This window comes from Lipotes vexillifer, unplaced genomic scaffold, assembly GCF_000442215.2.
Source record: "Lipotes vexillifer unplaced genomic scaffold, Lipotes_vexillifer_v1.1 scaffold283, whole genome shotgun sequence".
In the NCBI taxonomy this organism is placed as follows: Eukaryota; Metazoa; Chordata; class Mammalia; order Artiodactyla; family Lipotidae; genus Lipotes; species Lipotes vexillifer.
Genome location: NW_006789004.1, coordinates 1,513,203 through 1,533,377, shown reverse-complemented (window position 1 = coordinate 1,533,377; position 20,175 = coordinate 1,513,203). Strand labels below are relative to the sequence as shown.

Sequence of the window (20,175 nt, the reverse complement as noted above, 5' to 3'; positions counted from 1 at the left end):
AGGGAAAGATAGTATGTTGTTTTCTGAGATGGAACCTGTATTTCCCAGGAGGAAGGTAGAGAACTTGGATTGTAAGTGATTAGAACCAACTGCAAAATGCTCTTTGTAGCACTAGAAATTTATTCTGATAACAGATCTTTTAAAGAAATATTTCTGATTAATATAGAAATAAGAGGAAGGCAGAGAACAATTATGTTATGAAATAATTTGTTCTTATTGTTATGGTTGCATTATGAGGAACAGACTTCTTTCACACATGAGATAGTGGAAGAATTAGTCCTTGGTGTCATTTTTAAAATTCACACATAGGAGAAAAAGTTGGCATTTTGCAATGGCATTTTAACTAAGTTGGCTTAGTTAAAATTTTATTTCTAGCGTTGACAAGTTAATTTTTACTATTTCTGAGGCAGGAATTCAAATAAGGCGTTATAATGGTTACAAAAAGGGTAATATTTTCTCTGCATTATTTTGTAAACTCATTTCTGAATTCTGAAATCTGCACATAAATATGCTACTATTGTTTGAGGTACATTTTGTGCGTAATAAACGTCAACACTGATTTATTTGTATTCAAAACCTAGATGTTGTAAAACAGGTCCAGCAATCATCTAGGTTTCATGACAGATGCAAAACCAAAAACAAAAAGAAATGTGTATAACACAGTTCCTTTACCTAGAAGTTTATTATTCTGGGGATTTTGATATGCCATATATCAGTTTTCCTGAAACTTATGTACAGCAAAAACATAATATAACAGCATTCCTAATTAGAATTATGAATAATTATATAATGTCATGTTATATTCTTCTACTAAAAAGTTTACAGCTATTTAAAAACTTACCCTCATCATTTTCAGATTTCGGCCAAAGAACTTCTTTTTGGTCACTCAGCTTCAGTGACGTGTTTGGCGAGAGCGAGAGACTTCTCTAAACAGCCCTTCATAGTTAGTGCTGCTGAAAATGGGTAGGTAAGATGTGTGGAACTGTGCACCTGTTTCTGTTCCGTCTCCCTTTTTAAAAACTCTGATGGGATACAGAATTCTAGGGCTGAAGGAAACTTTGGTGATTAACATATTCCTTTTACATATAGGAAAAGTTACATCTTGAATGCTTGAATAACTTGTGTGACAGTCCCAAGGAAAGTAATTAGTACTATGACTCCCAATCTTTAAACATCCCAACGTGTATCAGGCCTTGTGGCTGCCTCATTGTGTAAAGGATGTTGGCAAATGCCACCTATTATAGAACTGAAAATGGAAGAGTCTGGGTGCTTGTCTTTTTTCATGTAGTAACTCACTTTGAGCTATTAAGCAAATCCATGCAAGCCTTCATAGTTTCGTGAAACAATTCAGCAGTTACGATCTTTATGTTGTACACTTGTCTGATATCATTTTAAAACAGAGGAGAGGACTCACTTGTAAGTGGGATGTGGGAGTGAGAAGGAGAAGGAACACAGTGGTCTGGGTGTAGTTTCATGGAAGGAGGTTTGTTCCAATGAAACAGGACTTAGCTGTAGGAAAAAGCCCCACTGATGGAAGAGCTACTGTGAACTACTCTGCTGATGAGATGTTTGCCAAAGTATACTCAAGAATGCGGAATCCATTCAGCATGTGTTTGTGAATGAGGGATTGGGTTGCTGGTTGAAACAAGAGAATCTCCTCCTTTTTTGTTTTTAACCCAAGGAGAAATTATATGGCTTAGAATTCTGAGACCCAAAAGAAGAATGAGGAATCAAGTGTCCAACTTTTAAAGCTGGAATAGTTTAACAAAATGGCTAGTGGTACAGACATCAAAGAGATACCTATTCTCATAGCTTATAGCAAAGCCATAATTGTTATACTTAGAGAGATCGAACTTTGGATGAAGCTAAAATGAAATGTCCTAGTACATTATTTTTAAACAACTGCTTAGCTTTCGTACACTAGGGCTGCCTCGAAGCCTGCTACATAGGCTGAGATATTTATTCCCAATCTAGAGAATTTGGAGGATGGTTAGTTTTTCTGAGACTACTGGCACAGTTGATAAAATTAATAGCTGAGTGAGAAATAGATCTGAAAAGTATAACTGAGTTCCACCTTGAGATTTTTGTCCACAGTGGTCTAGCTCCAAAAAAGAAACTAGGAGTTAATGGACATATTCTTGATGATAGATGAATTCAGCTGTATAAGTCCTGTACATATGATTGTTAAAGAGCCAAGGAGTCTGGTTGGTCTTCCTTTTCCAAGATGATTTGAATTTTCTAGAACTCTATTTCTTTGGGGTCTGACACCTTGCATCTATGAGATTCTCCTTAGGCAGTACCTACACTTTAGCTACTGCATACTTAGCAAGTCCTAATTCTATCTGCTGAAACTTGTTAAAATTACTAGGCTCGACCTATTACTTCCTAAGTAACAATGATTTTTTTTTTTTTTTTTAGCTTTTAAAAGTCCCAGGAAGTGACCGTTGGCTTAGCATTTCTGCTTCCAACGTTGTCAGATTCATGCTGATCATGACTTGCTTCCTGACTTAGTTTTTCATTTTTTTCACTTAGTATTACTTCATCTATAGGCAAAAATCCTAATATTCAGGAATCCCAGTGAGTTCCAGGATAAATGAAAGGAAATAAACACCTGGAACCTGATGTTGAAATGATAGAATGCCAAAGAAAAAGAGAAGAGCCTGAAAGTAGGCAATGAGAAAAAGCAGATTACTTCTAAAGGAAAGTTAATTAAACTGAGAGCTGACTTCTTAACAGTAAAATGAGAACTAGATAGCAGTGAAATATCTTTTAAAAGTTGAGAGAAAATATCTATCAACTTAGAGTTATATCTCTAGCAAAAACATCTTCAAAAAATTAGGGCAAAACAGTAATATTTAAGACAAATACTGAGAGTGTTCACTGCCAACAGACCCTCTATAAGTAAAGAAATTCTAAATTATGTTTTTCAGTAAGAATAATGATTTCAGAAGGAAGATGGGATGGAAGAAGGAATATTGAACAAAACCCAGCAAAGTTTTAGAAAATTTAAATAAGCACAGATTATATTACAATTTGGTTTATATGTACCTCCCATCCACCTCCCCCTCACATACACAAAATCCTAATCAACAACTGCATATCATAAGTGTAGTGATCAGACTCCACATGTTCTGGTGTTCTAGAGGTGGGTAAAGATGGTGATTAACCTTAGACTTTAAGCTAGATATACATGCTGACATTTCCAGGGTAGCTGCTAAGAGAACAGACAAAAGAAATAAAAATGAAAGAAACAGAATATATAACTTCCAATTTAAAAAAGAAAAGGAATGTTGTTTAATCTAAAGGGGACAACAATAAATGAGACAAATAGCACAAAATAAGGTAACTGAAATAAATCCAAATAAACCAGTAATCTCAATTGAGTAAAGGGACTAAGCCCATCAGTTAAATTACAAAGATTGTCAGACAATTTAAAAAACAAAAACAGCATAAGGATATATAAAAGTTAAAAGTAAATGGATGGAAAGAGATTTATTGGGCAAATACTAATGAAATTAATGATAATATAGCCGTTTTAGTATTATATTAATAAATATATATAGTTAATAAAACCTTAAGGCAAAAAAGGCTTGACATTGATAAAGAGAGTTATTACTATTAATAAAATTTCCAACTACCAGCAAGAGATGATACTAGAGAGATAGGCAGACAGGCACCCAGCCTTAGAGTCTTCTAGGATAGTGTTCATCAAACCTAAGCCTGCATCAGGACCACTTTCAGAGCTTGTTTAAATACAGATTTCTCGGCCCCATTCCCGGAGATACAGGTTTAGTAGGTCTGGGCTGAGGTTCAAGAACTTGCATTTCTAACATGTTCCTGGAGAGTGCTATGCTGCTGGTTTAGAGGAAAATATTTGACATAGTGGGTACCCCATGTTTGGGGCAGTGAGAGAATGTGTGAGTTCAAGAATGACTTGGGAAACTCATTGGTGATGATACCATTCACTGAGAATGAGAACAAAGGAGGGAAGGTGTTATGCCTCATTTTAAGTACAAGGAGTGTGAAGTCCTGCAAGTCATCCAGGTGGAAACTTCTAATTACTAGTTGTATGTGGAAATCTAGAGTCCAGTGAATAGGTCTGGGCTTCCAACATCGTATAGTTGGTGCCTGCAGTCATGGGAGTAGATGACTCATCAAGAGAGAGTGTGAAATTTGAGAATGTAAGAAAGCCTAAGATACTAAGGAAAACCAACATTTAAGAAATACGCTTAAGAAGATGGGAGCTTGAGAATGCCAAAGAAAACCCAAAAGTGTAACTGAAGACAAAAGTGAGTTTGAGGAATGTCATGGACTTTTAATTCAAGAGGGCAAACCAAGCATTCATATGTATCTCCTTTCCCTCTAGATGCTTCATTAAAATTTGAGCAAAACGATAACAGTGTTATAAGCACACAAATATGAGAATAAGAATAGGGCCAAGAGAAAACAGTGTATTTTTTTTTTTTTTTTTGCGGTACGCGGGCCTCCCACTGTTGTGGCCTCTCCAATTGCGGAGCACAGGCTCCGGACGCGCAGGCCCACCGGCCATGGCTCACGGGCCCAGCCGCTCCGTGGCATGCGGGATCCCCCCAGACCGGGGCATGAACCCGCGGCCCCTGCATCGGCAGGCGGACTCTCAACCACTGCGCCACCAGGGAAGCCCAAAACAGTGTATTTTTGAGAGATAGAAAGTGGATGAAAGAGTAGTGACTGATTTATGTATCCATTGAATGAATTTTTATTGAAGCGCTCAAGTGGGGATGTACAGTTGAATAAGAAAGGCTCTTTCTCAAGGAGTTTTTAGTGGGAATATAATAATATTCTAATTTTATATGTTATGGATTTTTTCCTGTGTGATTTTCTTTTCATTGAAGTTTAAAAATTAAGAATTTAAAAAATTTTGGAAATTGTTAAATTAACTTTTTATAATTAAAGGTGATTTAATCTATGTACAAAGTTGGGGAACAGTATTTGAAAAGAAAAAGAAGAATGTTCATTTTAACAGTTAATTTTCATGTCTTCCTATTAGATACATAACTGAGCAGTTCCAGCTAAAATGCCAATGCTACTTTTGATATACAACAAATTTGCTTTTCTTTCTTTAATAGAATTGATTGGCAAGGAGTCAATTTTTACTATGTGATATTTTTGTATTTTTTTCCAATTTAAGGTAGAAAATAAGATGATAAGCAAACAAACAGGGAAGGCATTAGAATCCAAGAGAGTTTAGAAACATTAGTATCACTGGGAGAGCTTTTATTGATGCCCAGGCTCCAACCTTAGAAACTGTGATTTAATTAGTCTGGCTTGATGTCTGGGTTGGGTCCCAGACATCAGTATTTTTAAAAACCTCCCTGATAAGTCTAACGTAGAGCCAGAGTTTTAGAACCACTGGTTTAGAGATGGAGTTATCTAGAAACAGGTTAACTGACCAGGAGCTTTGCAAAACCCCACATGCCAGGACCACAACACAGAGCCATGAAATTAGAATCTCTGAGGAGAAATTTTTATATATTCACAGGTGATTCTTGATGCACAGCTAGAGTTGAGAACCACACTGATAAACTCAAATTTTCTGTAGAGCTAAAATTTTATATTGATGGCTGCTTAAAGTTCCATTTCTTTATATATATATATATATATATATATATATATATACATATATATATATATATACACACATATACACATACACACACATATCCTTTGAGATATATTATTTCAATTTCTACCTTTTTCCCCAGTCTTATTTTTCACACACACACACACACACACACACACACACACACACACACTTTCCCTGTTTTATTGAGTTGCATGTCTTTTCAGATTACCTCAAATCCTTTCTGGCATACAGTTGGATATAAACAGAGAGAAATAAAATCACTATGAATATTTAGTTCTATATCTAGGACATGGTTTTTCAACCTCAGCACTAATGACATTGTGGACCATGGAAGAATTCTTTGCTGTGAGGGACTATCCTGTGTGTTGTAGGATGTTTAGCAGCATCCCTGGCCTTTCCCCACTAGATGCCAGTATCGTGTTCCTAGTTGTGACAACTAAAAATGTCTCTAAACATTGTCAAATGTCCTTTGTGGGGCAGAATCAGCCTAGGTTGAGAACCATTGATTTAAAGATTGATTTCCAGTGTTTGGCTAATAAAACCCCCAGAGCCTGCAAACACCAAATGCATATAGCATTTACCGTTATTGGTCCATGTCTTTTGCTTCTTAATAGCAGCTCTCCCTTAAAGCCAATAAAGCTTTCATTTTTCTTCCTTGGAAAATTTTGCCTATGTGTTGAAACTGTCAAAACTGAAGAATATTACCAAACAACTCTGAAACAGCCATTCTGGTTTTTGTGAACTGAAATCATACAGATTTAAACTGCCCTATACTGGATGTACTGTAACTGTATTTCATAAATGTATCTGTATCTTTGTAACATATATGTAACCAAGTCAGAGTTTTCTAAACAATGAGAATTTTCTAACAATTTAGTGGCAAGGATGGTTTCAGAATTTCAGGAGAAGCAAAGAAATAAAGCGTATCAATGATAGACCAAATGTGGCCTCTTGGTGGCACTGTTTATTTTTATAAAAATGATACCTGAGCTCCAGAAGATGCAACACTTGATGTATTATGCTTTTCAGAATATGTAGTTTAAGTTCAATAAAATAAATCATTTTCAAGAAGATGCAGTTTCCATAGAAAGATTGTTGTACTGTCACTCTCCCAGGCTGTGATAGCTGCATCCCCACAATTTGTTGTAGGTCAGGTTGGCACTCAAGTAAGGTTTGTAGGCTGGTGTCAGGGTGTAATTACCAAAACAAAAAGACATAGATACAGCATGTCATCCCTGCTAATGACCACAACATTTTCTTGCCCAGTAATCTGTAACAAAAAGCCACATAAACGATCAGGCTGCATTTAAGTACAGCACTAAAGAAAAACTTGGTGGCACAAAAATTATTCCAGCCAATTGAGTGGAAATGACAGAGAATAATACAAAGTTATCTCTGCTAGGGAGATGTGTGTTTGGAATGTCACCAATGGACAGTGCGTGGAGAAGGCCACACTTCCTTACAGGCACACTGCAATCTGTGTAAGTATGTTCACTTCCTTGAGAACATCTCCAGATGCTGCAGCTCCTTCAGAGCATTTGCTAAACACACATTTAAAGACATGTCTTTAGAGGGATTATTTTCTTGAATTTTTTTTTAATCATTAGAATAAAATACTGTCAGTTATCATCTGTTATTTTTGGCATTTTTCTTTCCCCAAAGTAACTATTCAACCAATTTTTTTTCTTATTCTTTCTCTTATTTCTGTATCTTCCTAACATAGACAAATTTGAAAAACAACTTCCTTATTTTTCCTTAGTTACACTCACGAAACACACACGTGAAATGATTCCATTTTATTGACATACAGTTTTATAAAGCAAAAAAGTTTTTTTCTGCTTCCAGTTTAAACTTTTTTGGATGGATAGGTTCTGAATTTCTTATTTATGAAAACAGAGCAAGAGGCACAGCCTTAATCTTTATAATAACTTCCCAATATTTAAAAGAGATTTTGGCTTTTGGTATGTGGACTCCAAACATACGTAAGGTAGTCGCATGATTCCATGGTACTGACACTGTTCTTTATATTGTATACATTGCTTTTAGCATTGATGACTTGCACTGAAACATTTATGAACTCCTTTCTGGGATCAAAACCTGAATAGCGAGAGAGCTTGTCAAGGGTAGATTATATTACTCAAACTTTAATAAACGCCATTCTCAAAATTTATTTGGCACAAAAATTCCTCAAATGCTTTTCAAACATTTTTATTTCTTCTTAAGATGTAGCAGTGTTGCTAGGGTAAGAAACCTGGGTTTTGTCGTTCAGTTCTACATAGCATTTCAGAATTAATATAATTGTGAGCTTTCCATGATTTGGAATAAGATTAATTCTTCCCAAAGGAGCCGCCTTCTCCAGAAAAATGACTAAATGCCAGTCAGATAAACGGCAAAATTAACACTTCAGAAGTGTAGAATAATTGAACTAAAAGATATTTTAGTTGTTATTTAGCCTAATACCTTAGTTGAATAGATGATAAAATTAAAATCCAGAGACGTCTTCACCGCAGCCAAAATTATGTTAATTGCTAGTGATAATTAAACTTTTGCTTTGAATTCAATTTGCATAGTATTACCACTGCTCATTCCGGATGATAGGAGAAGGCTGGCTTCTGTGTTGTGGAGAATATCAAGATGTTCTTATAATTGATGCCAAAAGTTTGGTTATTATTCACACTTTCATATCATCTCAGTCTCCGGATTGGATCAACTGCATGTGCATTGTTCACTCCATGAGAATTCAAGGTAAGAGTTAGGTATTATCTAACACTAGAGATAGCGTATAAACATATCACCTTTGAATTATTTGTTAAATTACTGGGCAAAAGTTCAGAATGCTTCTTTATGTTTACCTACTGGTAGGGATAGCTCTCTAAGCCAGATCAAGAAAAACTGAGAACATCCATCCCGGTGGTTCAAATCACTGGAAAGTCAGCAAGAGCTCATGAGGAAGTGGAAAGAGGAGACACTGTGTTTCCATGACCCAGTTCTGCTTTGATACATTTTAAGAGTGACAAGCAGGTGTTTGTTGTGGATTAACAGGACTCTTGGATTTGCCCTGCTGTATCTTCTGGATGTAGTAATGAAGAGAATTCAGTTCCTGTAATGAGGGAAGGCTGCCTCCTTACTTATTTCTGAAATAGGAAGGTGTAATTAGTATTGCCAGCATGATGGTTTGCAATGTGGTTCTGCTTTTAGTGGTGCTCTCCTTTTACACAGGAGTCACTTTGAAATTGCAAAACAAATTTAGAATGTGATCTAAAATGTTTACTTTTTTAATTAAAAAAACAGCTGAGTATTTTCTACCTACATGCCCTGCATAATCCTTAAATGACTATGAAATGATCTTGAGAGTAACCAGTTATAACAGTGGTCAGCTTATATATGACCTTTGTTGTTTTTACAGAAGATTCTCTCTTGGTAGTGTCAGTAGCTGGTGAGCTCAAAGTATGGGATCTCTCTTCATCTATCAACAGCATTCAGGTTGGCTTGTGAAACTATCCTTTATTCTCCAATTTCAAGCATATGTATTGACATTTTTTAAATTATAAGAGTGTTACATTCTCATTGTTAAAAGTCCAAATAATGTAGAAGTATATGTTTTACGTCCATGTACTTTTTCCCTATGTCTCTTCCAAGTTGTGAGCATTGGTAACAATTGCATGGTATCTTTCCAACCTTTTCTCTGTATGTATACAAATGTTTTTATGTACATGCACATGCGCACGCGCGCACACACACACACATACACACAAACGTTGATTATATTTTAATTTAAAAAATTCATCATGGAATATTTCTCTGTCCCTTACAGCAGAAGACCCCATTTCTTCTGGCTCTTTGTGAGCTGTGGCAATGGGGGTAACATACACTGGGAGTCCAGTATATTCACCTGCTCCCTGGCATCAGGCTACAAGTCGAGGTGATGGACAAAAGAATAGTCATAGAATTTGTGCGGTTGACAGAACTGTTTTAACTGCCCCATACTCTGGACTATCCTTCAGGATTTCTTGGTTGGGAAAACCTGGGAATTGTGTTGGCATACTGAGCCCAAAAAACACACACCCAGCATTATCAGAAACTTATTGAGAACATAGTATTCTAGGTGTTCTGTGCTGGCTACGCTTTTGTCTTTTCAAAACATTTTGTTTGTTTTTCTATTTTAGCAATTAAGATACTGCAAAGGTTTTTTAAAAAAATATTTTACTTTTTTTTTGTTTTATCTTTCTGCCACATCTGAAAGTCAGTAACTTATTCATATCTTTATATTCTCAGTATCCTGCAGCAAATTTCCCGACAGAATGTTTGTTGAATGATTGTATATAATGAATTCTTGAATTCAAGTGGGTTTCCTTTTCATGGTTTCTTTTGCAAAGTAACTTTCTTAGTCCAGAAAACTCAAAAGGAAAATTGGGTGCTCTTTTATAATAACAGTGTGATCGACTTCAGGTTTAGAGGGGAGGAGTCTTCTAATACAGTTTTATATAAATTAACTAGAACTAGTACTAAAATGTTTTTATTTCTTTTGAAGGAAAAGCAAGATGTTTATGAAAAGGAATCCAAATTTCTTAATTCCCTGAACTGCCGGACAATACGATTTTGCACGTATACAGAGAGACTTCTACTGGTGGTATTTTCTAAATGTTGGAAGGTATTATAAAACAACATAATAAGTACCAGTGATACACAAATGTAATTTGATTTTTATCTTGTTCAGTGCAACAATTATAAGAATATGTTTTAAATATGATACAAACTTTTTATAATATTATTACCGCAGCAGGGAATTACTTGTCTTTTATGACTGACTTTTATCAGTTTTCCTCTCACTACACTGGGTAATTTTGCTTCCCAGGATATTGTATATATAAAGTATATCCTAATTTTATTAATAACAAACTATTATAATAGTGAGCATTTGTCTCAGATTATTTTAGAGTGGATGCCTGCACTTTATAGTTAAAAAGAAAACTAATACTTTTCACTTACATACATTGGTCTTATTTTTATATATTTTTTCTTTTTCTGCTTTGTCACTACATTTGTTTTTAGGGACTATATTCATTCTTTTCTTGTGAATATATTCACTGACATCTCCAAGAGGAAAGGAAAGCTAAGTTACTATCACTTGATAGCATCCTTTTTTTCTCTAATGTTTCATATACTTGGCTCAGTTAACAAAACTATATTGTCTTACTTAAAGGCTTATAATATATTTTTGAACTAAAATGTAAAGTAGGTGGTTCAGCATGTACTTTAGGATTTCTACTGTATCAACTTCTTTTGTGTGTAATAAATTTTTCAAATGTTCAGGTTTGACTATCCATATGGAAAGAATAAAATTGCATAGAAAATTTGGGATTTTGGGTCTCTGTGCTTAATGGGCACATTCTGGAATGATACTGTCGGATGGTTTGTCCACTGAAACCTACCTAGGATAAATGTGAAAAAATAAGTACTAGTGAAATATTATCTTGGTCCATGAGTATAGTGTGGCCTGTTATGATACTTAATATTAATAATTAATATGTTGTTGCATTAACACTGTTATCTAAATAGTCTTGATAAGCATAATTTATCTTTCTCCTTGGTAGATTAGATTGGAAGCTTCTGTTAATGGGCATCATTCATTCTGTATTTTAGGTTTACGATTATTGTGATTTTTCTCTTCTTTGGACTGAAGTTAGTGGGAGCGGGCAGTTCTTTGCTGGTGGAGAGGTGCTTGCTGCTCACAGAATCATCATTTGGACAGAAGATGGTCACAGTTATATCTATCAGCTGCTGAACAGGTGGGCTCAGATGGGAGCGGCATACAAAACATTCAGGTAGAAAATGAACTTTGGGAGGTTTATTATGGAAAAATCCCCACATGCTGCCCATGATCAAAAACCAGAACAAAACAACTTTGGCACTAGAAGATTTACTCTGGGCTTGGTAGGCTTCAGCCTTTGTATAAAACAGCAGGGGATGAAGGAATGAGATTAACCATGTATAACTTGTACAGCTGGTGCTGGGTTTTCAAAAAGTCACTTGTAATTATTAACCCAACAATTTCTAACTAGAGTTTAGAAACTTGAATGGTACCATCCGGCTTTTGAAAGTGGGAGGGGAAAAAAACGAATAAAGAACCCCAAAGTTCTAAACTTTGCTTTTTATTTTTCACTATGCAGTGGGCTTTCAAAAAGCATATACCCTGCTGATGGAAGAGTGCTTAAAGAGACCATTTATCCTCATTTACTGTGCTCTACTTCTGTGCAGGAAAATAAGGTAATGCAAGAAAAGAATGACTGCCTCAAAGCTGTTTCACTCCACTTCTCAGATAAGTGTTGCTTTGTCTGTAACAGAGTCTGGCTTGAAAAAATTGAATTGAAGAATCACATCAAGTTGTTAACGAGAAAATTAAATCTAATTGTTAATGGCTACTGAAGAAAACTTTGCCTTTAGAAAAGCTATTTTTTAAGTCTGCTTAACTAAACAATATATATTTATTATGGAATAATTATAAATGATAAAAAAGGAATTAAAATTTCTAATTTTACCACCATACATATTCACTATGAAATTTTTATTTTTTATATTTACTTATTTTAATTGGGAAATATTCAAATATTTGAAAGGTTGTAAGAATAGTACAATGACCAGTCATATACCCTTTACCTAGATTCACCAATTGTCAACATTCGCCCTATTTATTTCCTCTCCCTCTCTCATTCTCTTTCTCTCTTTCTCTCTCTCCCCCACCATATATATATGCATACATATTTTTTCCACTGACCTTTCTAATAGATAGTTTGATACAAAGTTAATAACATTTTGATGTATCTACTTCATTTTTTAAAGTTTATCAAATGGCTTATATCCTGCTTTTTTTTATTCTTAAGGAAGCTGGATATTGAGATCATTTTCACATGCATTTAGCTATTCTTCTGAATAAATTTTCTTGTTAAAACAAATATATCTATGATTCCTGGCAGAGAGTTGAGGATGTAATTGTGGGTTTTCACTTGACTGAATTATATCTTTGACACTCTATGAAGCCTGAAAATTTAAGCAGTTAGTTTACTTTAGTGTCAATGAAAATTTTTTTTTTAACCTATTGGACTTAGTCATCAGTTAATTATCCAAAAAGGTATTTCATGGAGAATGGAGGAGTTTTGAATTATTGATGTGTCAAACAACAAAGCGTGTTACGTTTTACAGTGATGGTTTGATTAATTAGGCAGCATAGCTGCTGCAAATCCTATGGGTCAGTACCATCTCTTTAACATATCTGTGAGGTTTTGTTGCAAAAACTTGATTAAGACTGTCAGCCAAAAATTAGAACTCCAAGTGCCACTAGGGCATAGGCAAACTTTAGAGTTATGGTGTGGAACACTATTTCTAAAGTCATTCGTGGGTTGCAATAGAGCCTTGTTTTGCTGTTGATCACAAAAGCTTTATTGTGGTTTACTCAGAAAGGCATTTTAAGTTATTTTCTAAAGAACTTTCCCTTTTTTTCCTTTTTAGCTCCCGAATGCATTTTTACAAAGCACAGTTTGCCCTAAAAGCTAGATATAAGAAATGTCCTTTAGGAGCTTCTAGTCTACTGCAAATATCAGTGCTATACATAACTATGAGGAAAAAGAACAGCGATTACAAATTAAAAAAATACTAATCTTATGGGAAGCCACCTTGCTTTGTGTCTCAAACGGTGAAGGCAGGGCTTCCCTGGTGGTGCGGTGGTTGAGAGTCCGCCTGCTGATGCAAGGGACACGGGTTCGTGCCCCGGTCTGGGAAGATCCCACATGCCGCGGAGCGGCTGGGCCCGTGAGCCATGGCCGCTGAGCCTGCGCGTCCGGAGCCTGTGCTCCGCAACGGGAGAGGCCACAACAGTGAGAGGCCCGCGTACCACAAAAAAAAAAAAAAAAGGTGAAGGCATAGATTTGTGAGTCTTCTGTCGATGTATAATTCTTGTTTAGACAACCACAGTTGTTTCTGTATCTTAAAAGTGGGAAGTACTTGGAAGCCAGTGAAAATGAATAGAATAATCTGAAACAAAAAGAAGCTGGTCTACTCATCCGTAGACCTTTGCTTGCCCTTTATCCGGCCAAGAAACTAAATTTAGACCTTGTTCTCCCTATTCAAAATATCACCAATATTCACTAAATGTAAGACTTCTTACTGTTTCATGCAGTTACAAGGTAATGAAGGCATTTTCATGGTGTAGGGAGGTGAGTTTGATAGATACAATGAACTTAAGAGAATTATGCTCTGTAAACATGTTTTTTGGAGGGATGCCATAGAATTAAATCCCAGTGTGTGACAGTAACATGTTCTCATGTGATGCCAGGAACTTACCTGCTGATGGAGCTGTAGTAGCAAAAATGGGGACTCCTCCTTCATTCCAACAGCTTTAGGAAAGTCTCCCTAGCTTGAAATCATAGCTGATGATCGCTGAAACTTGTGGTAGGGGTCCTGGCTGCTGAGGCGAGGAACTGGGCTTCCCAGGGTCTTAGCTGTGGAGTAAGATTGCAGTGTTGAGGTGGGAGTAGATGGGATAGAAACAGCCTGAGGATTGAAGATAAGGAATTTGGATGCATGATCTAAGAGTAATGACAATGACGATGATGATGGGTAACTTTTTTTTTTCAGTCCTTATTATCGTTAAACATACGCACTGCCTTATTTACATGAGTTTCCACCATGACAGCATTTTGAAACTGATGTTCAGGAAGGTTAATTCCCAGGATTTGAACGTAGGCAGTTTGGCCCCAGAGTCTGGGAATGGACTTTCGAGTGAGTTTCTCATTTGTTTTGAGAATGGATAATAAGAATGGTTACTGCTTATTGAGTATGTCCCAAATGCCTGGAACCATACTAAGCACCTTACCTTTATCAAATCATTAATCCTGACAGTAATCCCATATAGTAGGTGCTTTTATTTATTAGCCTTCTTTCACAGTTAGAGAAAATGAGATATAGAGAGGTTAAGTAAATTGCCTAAATCAAGTAATTGGCTCTTTTAATAGAGTTAGTATGTGCTAAAACCAGGATTTGAATCCAGGCATTTACCACAAGATAATTCACTGTTTTTTTTTTTTTTAGTCTTTTTTTCTTTAACATCTTTATTGGAGTACAGTTGCCTTACAATGGTGTGTTAGTTTCTGCTGATCACAAAGTGAATCAGCTATACATATACATATATCCCCATATCCCCTCCCTCTTGCATCTCCCTCCCACCCTCCCTATCCCACCCCTCTAGGTGGTCACAAAGCACTGAGCTGATCTCCCTGTGCTATATGCAGCTGCTTCCCACTAGTTATCTATTTTACATTTGGTAGTGTATATATGTCAATATATATATTGACAATATATGTCAATGCTACTCTCTCACTTCGTCCCAGCATATCCTTCCCCCTCCCCGTGTCCTCAAGTCCATTCTCTACATCTGCATCTTTATTCCTGTCCTGCCCCTAGGTTCATCACAACCTTTTTTTTTTTTAGATTTCATATATATGTGTTAGCATACAGTATTTGTTTTTCTCTTTCTGACTTACTTCACTATGTATGACAGACTCTAGGTCCATCCACCTCACTATAAAAAACTCAATTTCGTTTCTTTTTATGGCTGAGTAATATTCCATTGTATAGATGTGCCACATCTTCTTTATCCATTCATCTGTCAATGGACACTTAGGTTGCTTCTATGTCCTGGCTATTGTAAATAGTGCTATGAACACTGGGGTGCATGTGTCTTTTTAAATTATGGTTTTCTCAGGATATTTGCCCAGTAGTGGGATTGCTGGGTCATATGGTAGTTCTATTTTTAGTTTTTTAAGGAACCTCCATACTGTTCTCCATAGTGGCTGTATCAATTTACATTCCCACCAACAGTGCAAGAGGGTTCCCTTTTCTCCACACCTCCTCCAGCATTTATTGTTTGTAAATTTTTTGATGATGGCCATTCTGACCAGTGTGAGGTGATACCTCATTGTAGTTTTGATTTGCATTTCTTTAATGATTAGTGATGTTGAGTATCCTTTCATGTGTTTGTTGGAAATCTGTATATCTTCTTTGGAGAAATGTCTATGTAGGTCTTCTGCCCATTTTTGGATTGGGTTGTTTGTTTTTTTGATATTGAGCTGCATGAGCTGCTTATATATTTTGGAGATTAATCCTTTGTCAGTTTCTTCATTTGCAAATATTTTCTCCCATTCTGAGGTTTGTCTTTTCCTCTTATGGCTTCCTTTGCTGTGCAAAAGCTTTTAAGTTTCATTAGGTCTTGAGAAAGAAAAACAGAGCTGGAAGAATCAGGCTCCCTGACTTCAGACTGTACTACAAAGCTACAGTAATCAAGACAGTATGGTACTGGCACAAAAACAGAAATACAGATCAATGGAACAGGAGAGAAAGTCCAGAGATAAACCCATGCACCTATGGTCCACTAATCTATGTCAAAGGAGGCAAGGATATACAATGGAGAAAAGACAGCCTCTTCAATAAGTGGTGCAGGGAAAACTGGACAGCTACATGTAAAAGAATGAAATTAGAACACTCCCTAACACCATACACAAAAATAAACCTAAAATGGATTAAAGACCTAAATGTAAGACCAGACACTATAAAACTCTTAGAGGAAAACATAGGCAGAGCATTCTATGACATAAATCACAGCAAGATCCTTTTTGACCCATACCCTAGAGAAATAGAAATTTTAAAAAAGTAAACAAATGGGACCTAATGAAACTTAATTCACTGTTAATGACTATTTTAATACCTCTTGGAGGATGGGTACTTCTTGTGATGGGTACTGGGTACTGTGATGAAAAATCAGAATCACATGATAAGGGGCTTTGAGGGAGTTTTCATGTGAACTAGAGAGGAAACTACTGGAACGGAGGAGGATTGAGGTGTCAAGGAGTGGGTGTGAGCAAGTGAGGAATGGTAGTACAGAAGTGAGCGTAGAGGGAGTAACAGCGTATGGGGAGCATGGGCTGTAGGGGCTTTGCTGGGAGGGAGGAGATGTGCTGCAACCAACTTCAGTAACCACCCAGCCTCTCTGGAGCATCATCCTCATATCAAAATCATGAGAGAGCTGGACTACTCAATTTTAAGGTTCCCAAAGGTTGAGAGAGTTTGAGAAGCCAATCTAACCAAGTTTTATTGTATCATTTCTAACACCTACAAAAATGGTGGCCTTGAGAAGTATAAGACCCCAAAGTACCTTCTGAATCTTTAAAAAAAAAATTATTCAGAGAACTCACTTCACTGGAACTGTTTTTCTTCAATGCTCTCATTTCTTGGGACTATAGAGGATTACATATCTTGGTCTTGAATTAGTTTCTTATTCTCCTCTCGTCTTAGTTTCCTTATCTCTATAACAGAAATAATAATAATGTTTATTTACTATGTAGCTTTGTTGTAAGGATTAAATGTAGCAATACTTGGGCCCTTAATATTCTCTAGAGATACATTATAGAATATTTCCACTAAAATAACTAAGTCTGGACCTTCAAACATGTGTCTTCTGACTAGAAACTATCACTTTCTTAGGCTTCTTTAATTCTAGCACCAGCAGTTGGCTTTCTTTTCAGGGTGCCTTTTATTTGTATATCAAAAGAGGGTTTTATTTTTGTTTTTCTAATCACTTAATCATTTTGATCCCTTGTGTGTAATCTCTGTATACAGGTCTGCCCAAAGAACCTCTACACTGCACTGAGATACTAGGGAGATTCTGGACCCATTCACTAGTGAAAGTGTATCTTTAAGAGCTCTGGTACCCAATATGCATATGCATACTGTGCCACAACAAAACTATATCTTTATATATATAAATATATTTATGTTAATTATAACATACATTTATTTTTACTAGTATCTATCTATCTATCTATCTATCGATCTATCTATCTATATAAGTTATGAATTCATTTTTCTTTGTGGCCATTTGGGAAGTTTGAAATCAAGTATGTTAAATCTGAAAAATGGTCAAAAGAAAGTAGAAAGCATAATAATACCACAAAATTACCACACAAATATTAGTTGTTGCTATTTTAACTGACAATTGGAACTGAAGGGATCATAAAGAAATCAGACCTCCTCAGTGGACAGTACAGCACTGTCATCAGGACGTGGGCTCTTGAGTCAGAATTACTGGACTCAAAAGCCCACTGCCATCTATAATCACCTTAAATAAATTAACCTCTTCCCTCTCAGATTATTCATCTGTAAAATGAAGACAATGATAGTACCAACTTCACAGGATTATTGTGAGGACTACTTAGCTGAATACATGCAAAGACCCTAACAGTATATGTAATACATACACTGAACATGTTCAATAAATGTTAGCTATTCTTATTTACTCTCTGAAATCTAGGTGATGACTTTGCTTCTTATTTCATGAAAACTTTTTTGTTTTGAGTAAGAGGACTATTTCACTTAATTTACTTGAAATTTTTTAAACAGTGGGAAATAAATGGTAATAATTTAGTTCATCTATGAAGTCTTGTTCCTTCACTTTAAAACAGTGGCTGCCATTACATAGATTTTTTTAAAGGTATTTTTTCTACATAAATGCTAACTTTTTTATTTGGATCAGAGCCTTCCCTTTGTTATGGGCTACATGAACGAAAGGAAAGAGCCTTTTTATAAGGTACTTTTCTCTGGAGAAGTCTCAGGAAGAATTACTTTGTGGCACATCCCTGATGTTCCTGTATCCAAGTTTGATGGTTCTCCTAAAGGTAAGACAATTTCTATTTCTAATCACATGTCTTCTGAGAACTACTTTATAATTAACTCAGTGTGTTTTTTTTTAAGTTGAGTAATATGAGTCAATAAACAAGAAAAAGTTCTCATGTACCACTATGCATTAGATGCTAACATAAAAGTAGGTATAAACATGATGCTTATAGATCTTATACAACAATGCAACAAGTGTAATTCAAATTAACATAAACTTAACATGAATGATGTTTTATTAACTTGAAATGAATGTTGACAATATGAATATAGGATAGACTGATAGACCATATTCATATTTTTGAATTTGTCATGTCCATATCCTGTACCCCTTTTCAACCAATTTCTCTATTCGAAAGAGTTTCTCCATTCTTTTCAGTTGACTTAAGTCTAAAATGAATGCACTAATACACTTCTGTTCTTCCGAGGCTCCTTGAGGGAGAAAGAATCAATAAAATAGCATTTGGAGTGAAAGCAATGGATGGCAGAAGAACTTTTCTGCCTATAACATACGGTTAGGATGGCAAAAGAGTCTCCATGTTCCCCAAAGTATGGTGCCTTGATAATATTTTCTAGATCTATGATGAATTTATAAACCAGATTTTCCCTTTTTGTGTGTTTTCCTTTTAGAGATACCAATAACTACCACCTGGACCCTTCAAGATAATTTTGATAAGCATCATACCATGTCACAAAGTATTATTGACTACTTCTCTGGGTTTAGAGATGAGAATGGAATTGCAGTTGTCACTTCATCAGAGTATGTTCCAAGTCTTGATAAACTAATATGTGGCTGTGAAGATGGGACAATTTTCATTACACAGGCTTTGAATGCTGCCAAAGCAGGACTCCTAGAAGGCGGTTCTTTACTAAAAGGTCATTGAATTTTATTTGACCCTATTTATTTAATTTACCTAAACTTCAACTTTAATAAGCTATACTAAGAAGACTGCTGAAGCTTAAGAAAATTGCAGTTATTTGCTAATAAATTTGTGCATGTTTTAATGTTAAAGTAAAACGCACATATAGGTTTTTTTTAAAAGTCAAACAGAAAGTTATACAATGAGAAATACATTTCTCTCCTTCTTTGATCTTCCAGGAAGATCATCAAAGGCAAGTGCTAATAAGTTTTTTTATACACTTTTTGAAATTTCCTATGCATATATAAGCATATAACAAAAGAGAAGTATACATTCTTTTAATTATATTATAAAAATAGAACCACATTCTACACACTTTACTAAAATGTCCTTAATAAAATATTTTGGAGCACATTCTTTATGACTTAATTTTAAATGATTAATAATGATTGAATTCTAATTTTAAAAATCTCCTATTATGGGTGTTCAAGTTTTTTCTCGTCTTTGGCTACTATAGACAATGCAGAATTAACTATCTTTGCACATATATGTAGGTATATGTATAGTATTAATTTCCAGGGGTAGAATTACTAGATCAACCTTTATGTGTATTTTTAATTTTGAAAATATATCTTAAAATGTTCTCCAAAGTACATCAATATACATGTGTGTCCACTAACGCAGATGTATGAGAATGCCTTTTCCCCCCAGCCTTAGCCAACTTACTGTGCTATTCAATTTTTTAATATTTGCCAATCAGGAGAAAGTGGTATCTTCCTGTTTTATTTTTATTGGTAATGAAATGTAAATGTGTTCTTATATATCTTTGTGCACTGCAACAGCGAAAATCTCTTAAATAAAGACCATTATGCAATAAGTTGTCTTATGTAAAGGAAAGAAATATAGGAGGTGATTGAGATTTGGGGCTGTGTAGGTAAATTTGTATACCACTTTTCATTGTATGGACCC

General features: G+C 35.5%; 1 protein-coding gene across 1 annotated transcript in view; it reads left to right on the top strand.

Annotated features, from left to right (window-relative positions):
- Positions 1-20,175, top strand: part of WDR72 (WD repeat domain 72) — a 192,082-nt gene that overhangs the window by 5,065 nt on the left and 166,842 nt on the right. The window contains exons 2-10 of the mRNA XM_007461914.1: positions 857-963; positions 7,029-7,107; positions 8,197-8,371; positions 9,036-9,109; positions 10,158-10,277; positions 11,270-11,415; positions 11,797-11,893; positions 18,207-18,348; positions 18,977-19,222. Of these exons, the coding sequence (XP_007461976.1) occupies positions 857-963; positions 7,029-7,107; positions 8,197-8,371; positions 9,036-9,109; positions 10,158-10,277; positions 11,270-11,415; positions 11,797-11,893; positions 18,207-18,348; positions 18,977-19,222 (1,186 nt within the window). The remainder of the gene's footprint in view (positions 1-856; positions 964-7,028; positions 7,108-8,196; positions 8,372-9,035; positions 9,110-10,157; positions 10,278-11,269; positions 11,416-11,796; positions 11,894-18,206; positions 18,349-18,976; positions 19,223-20,175) is intronic.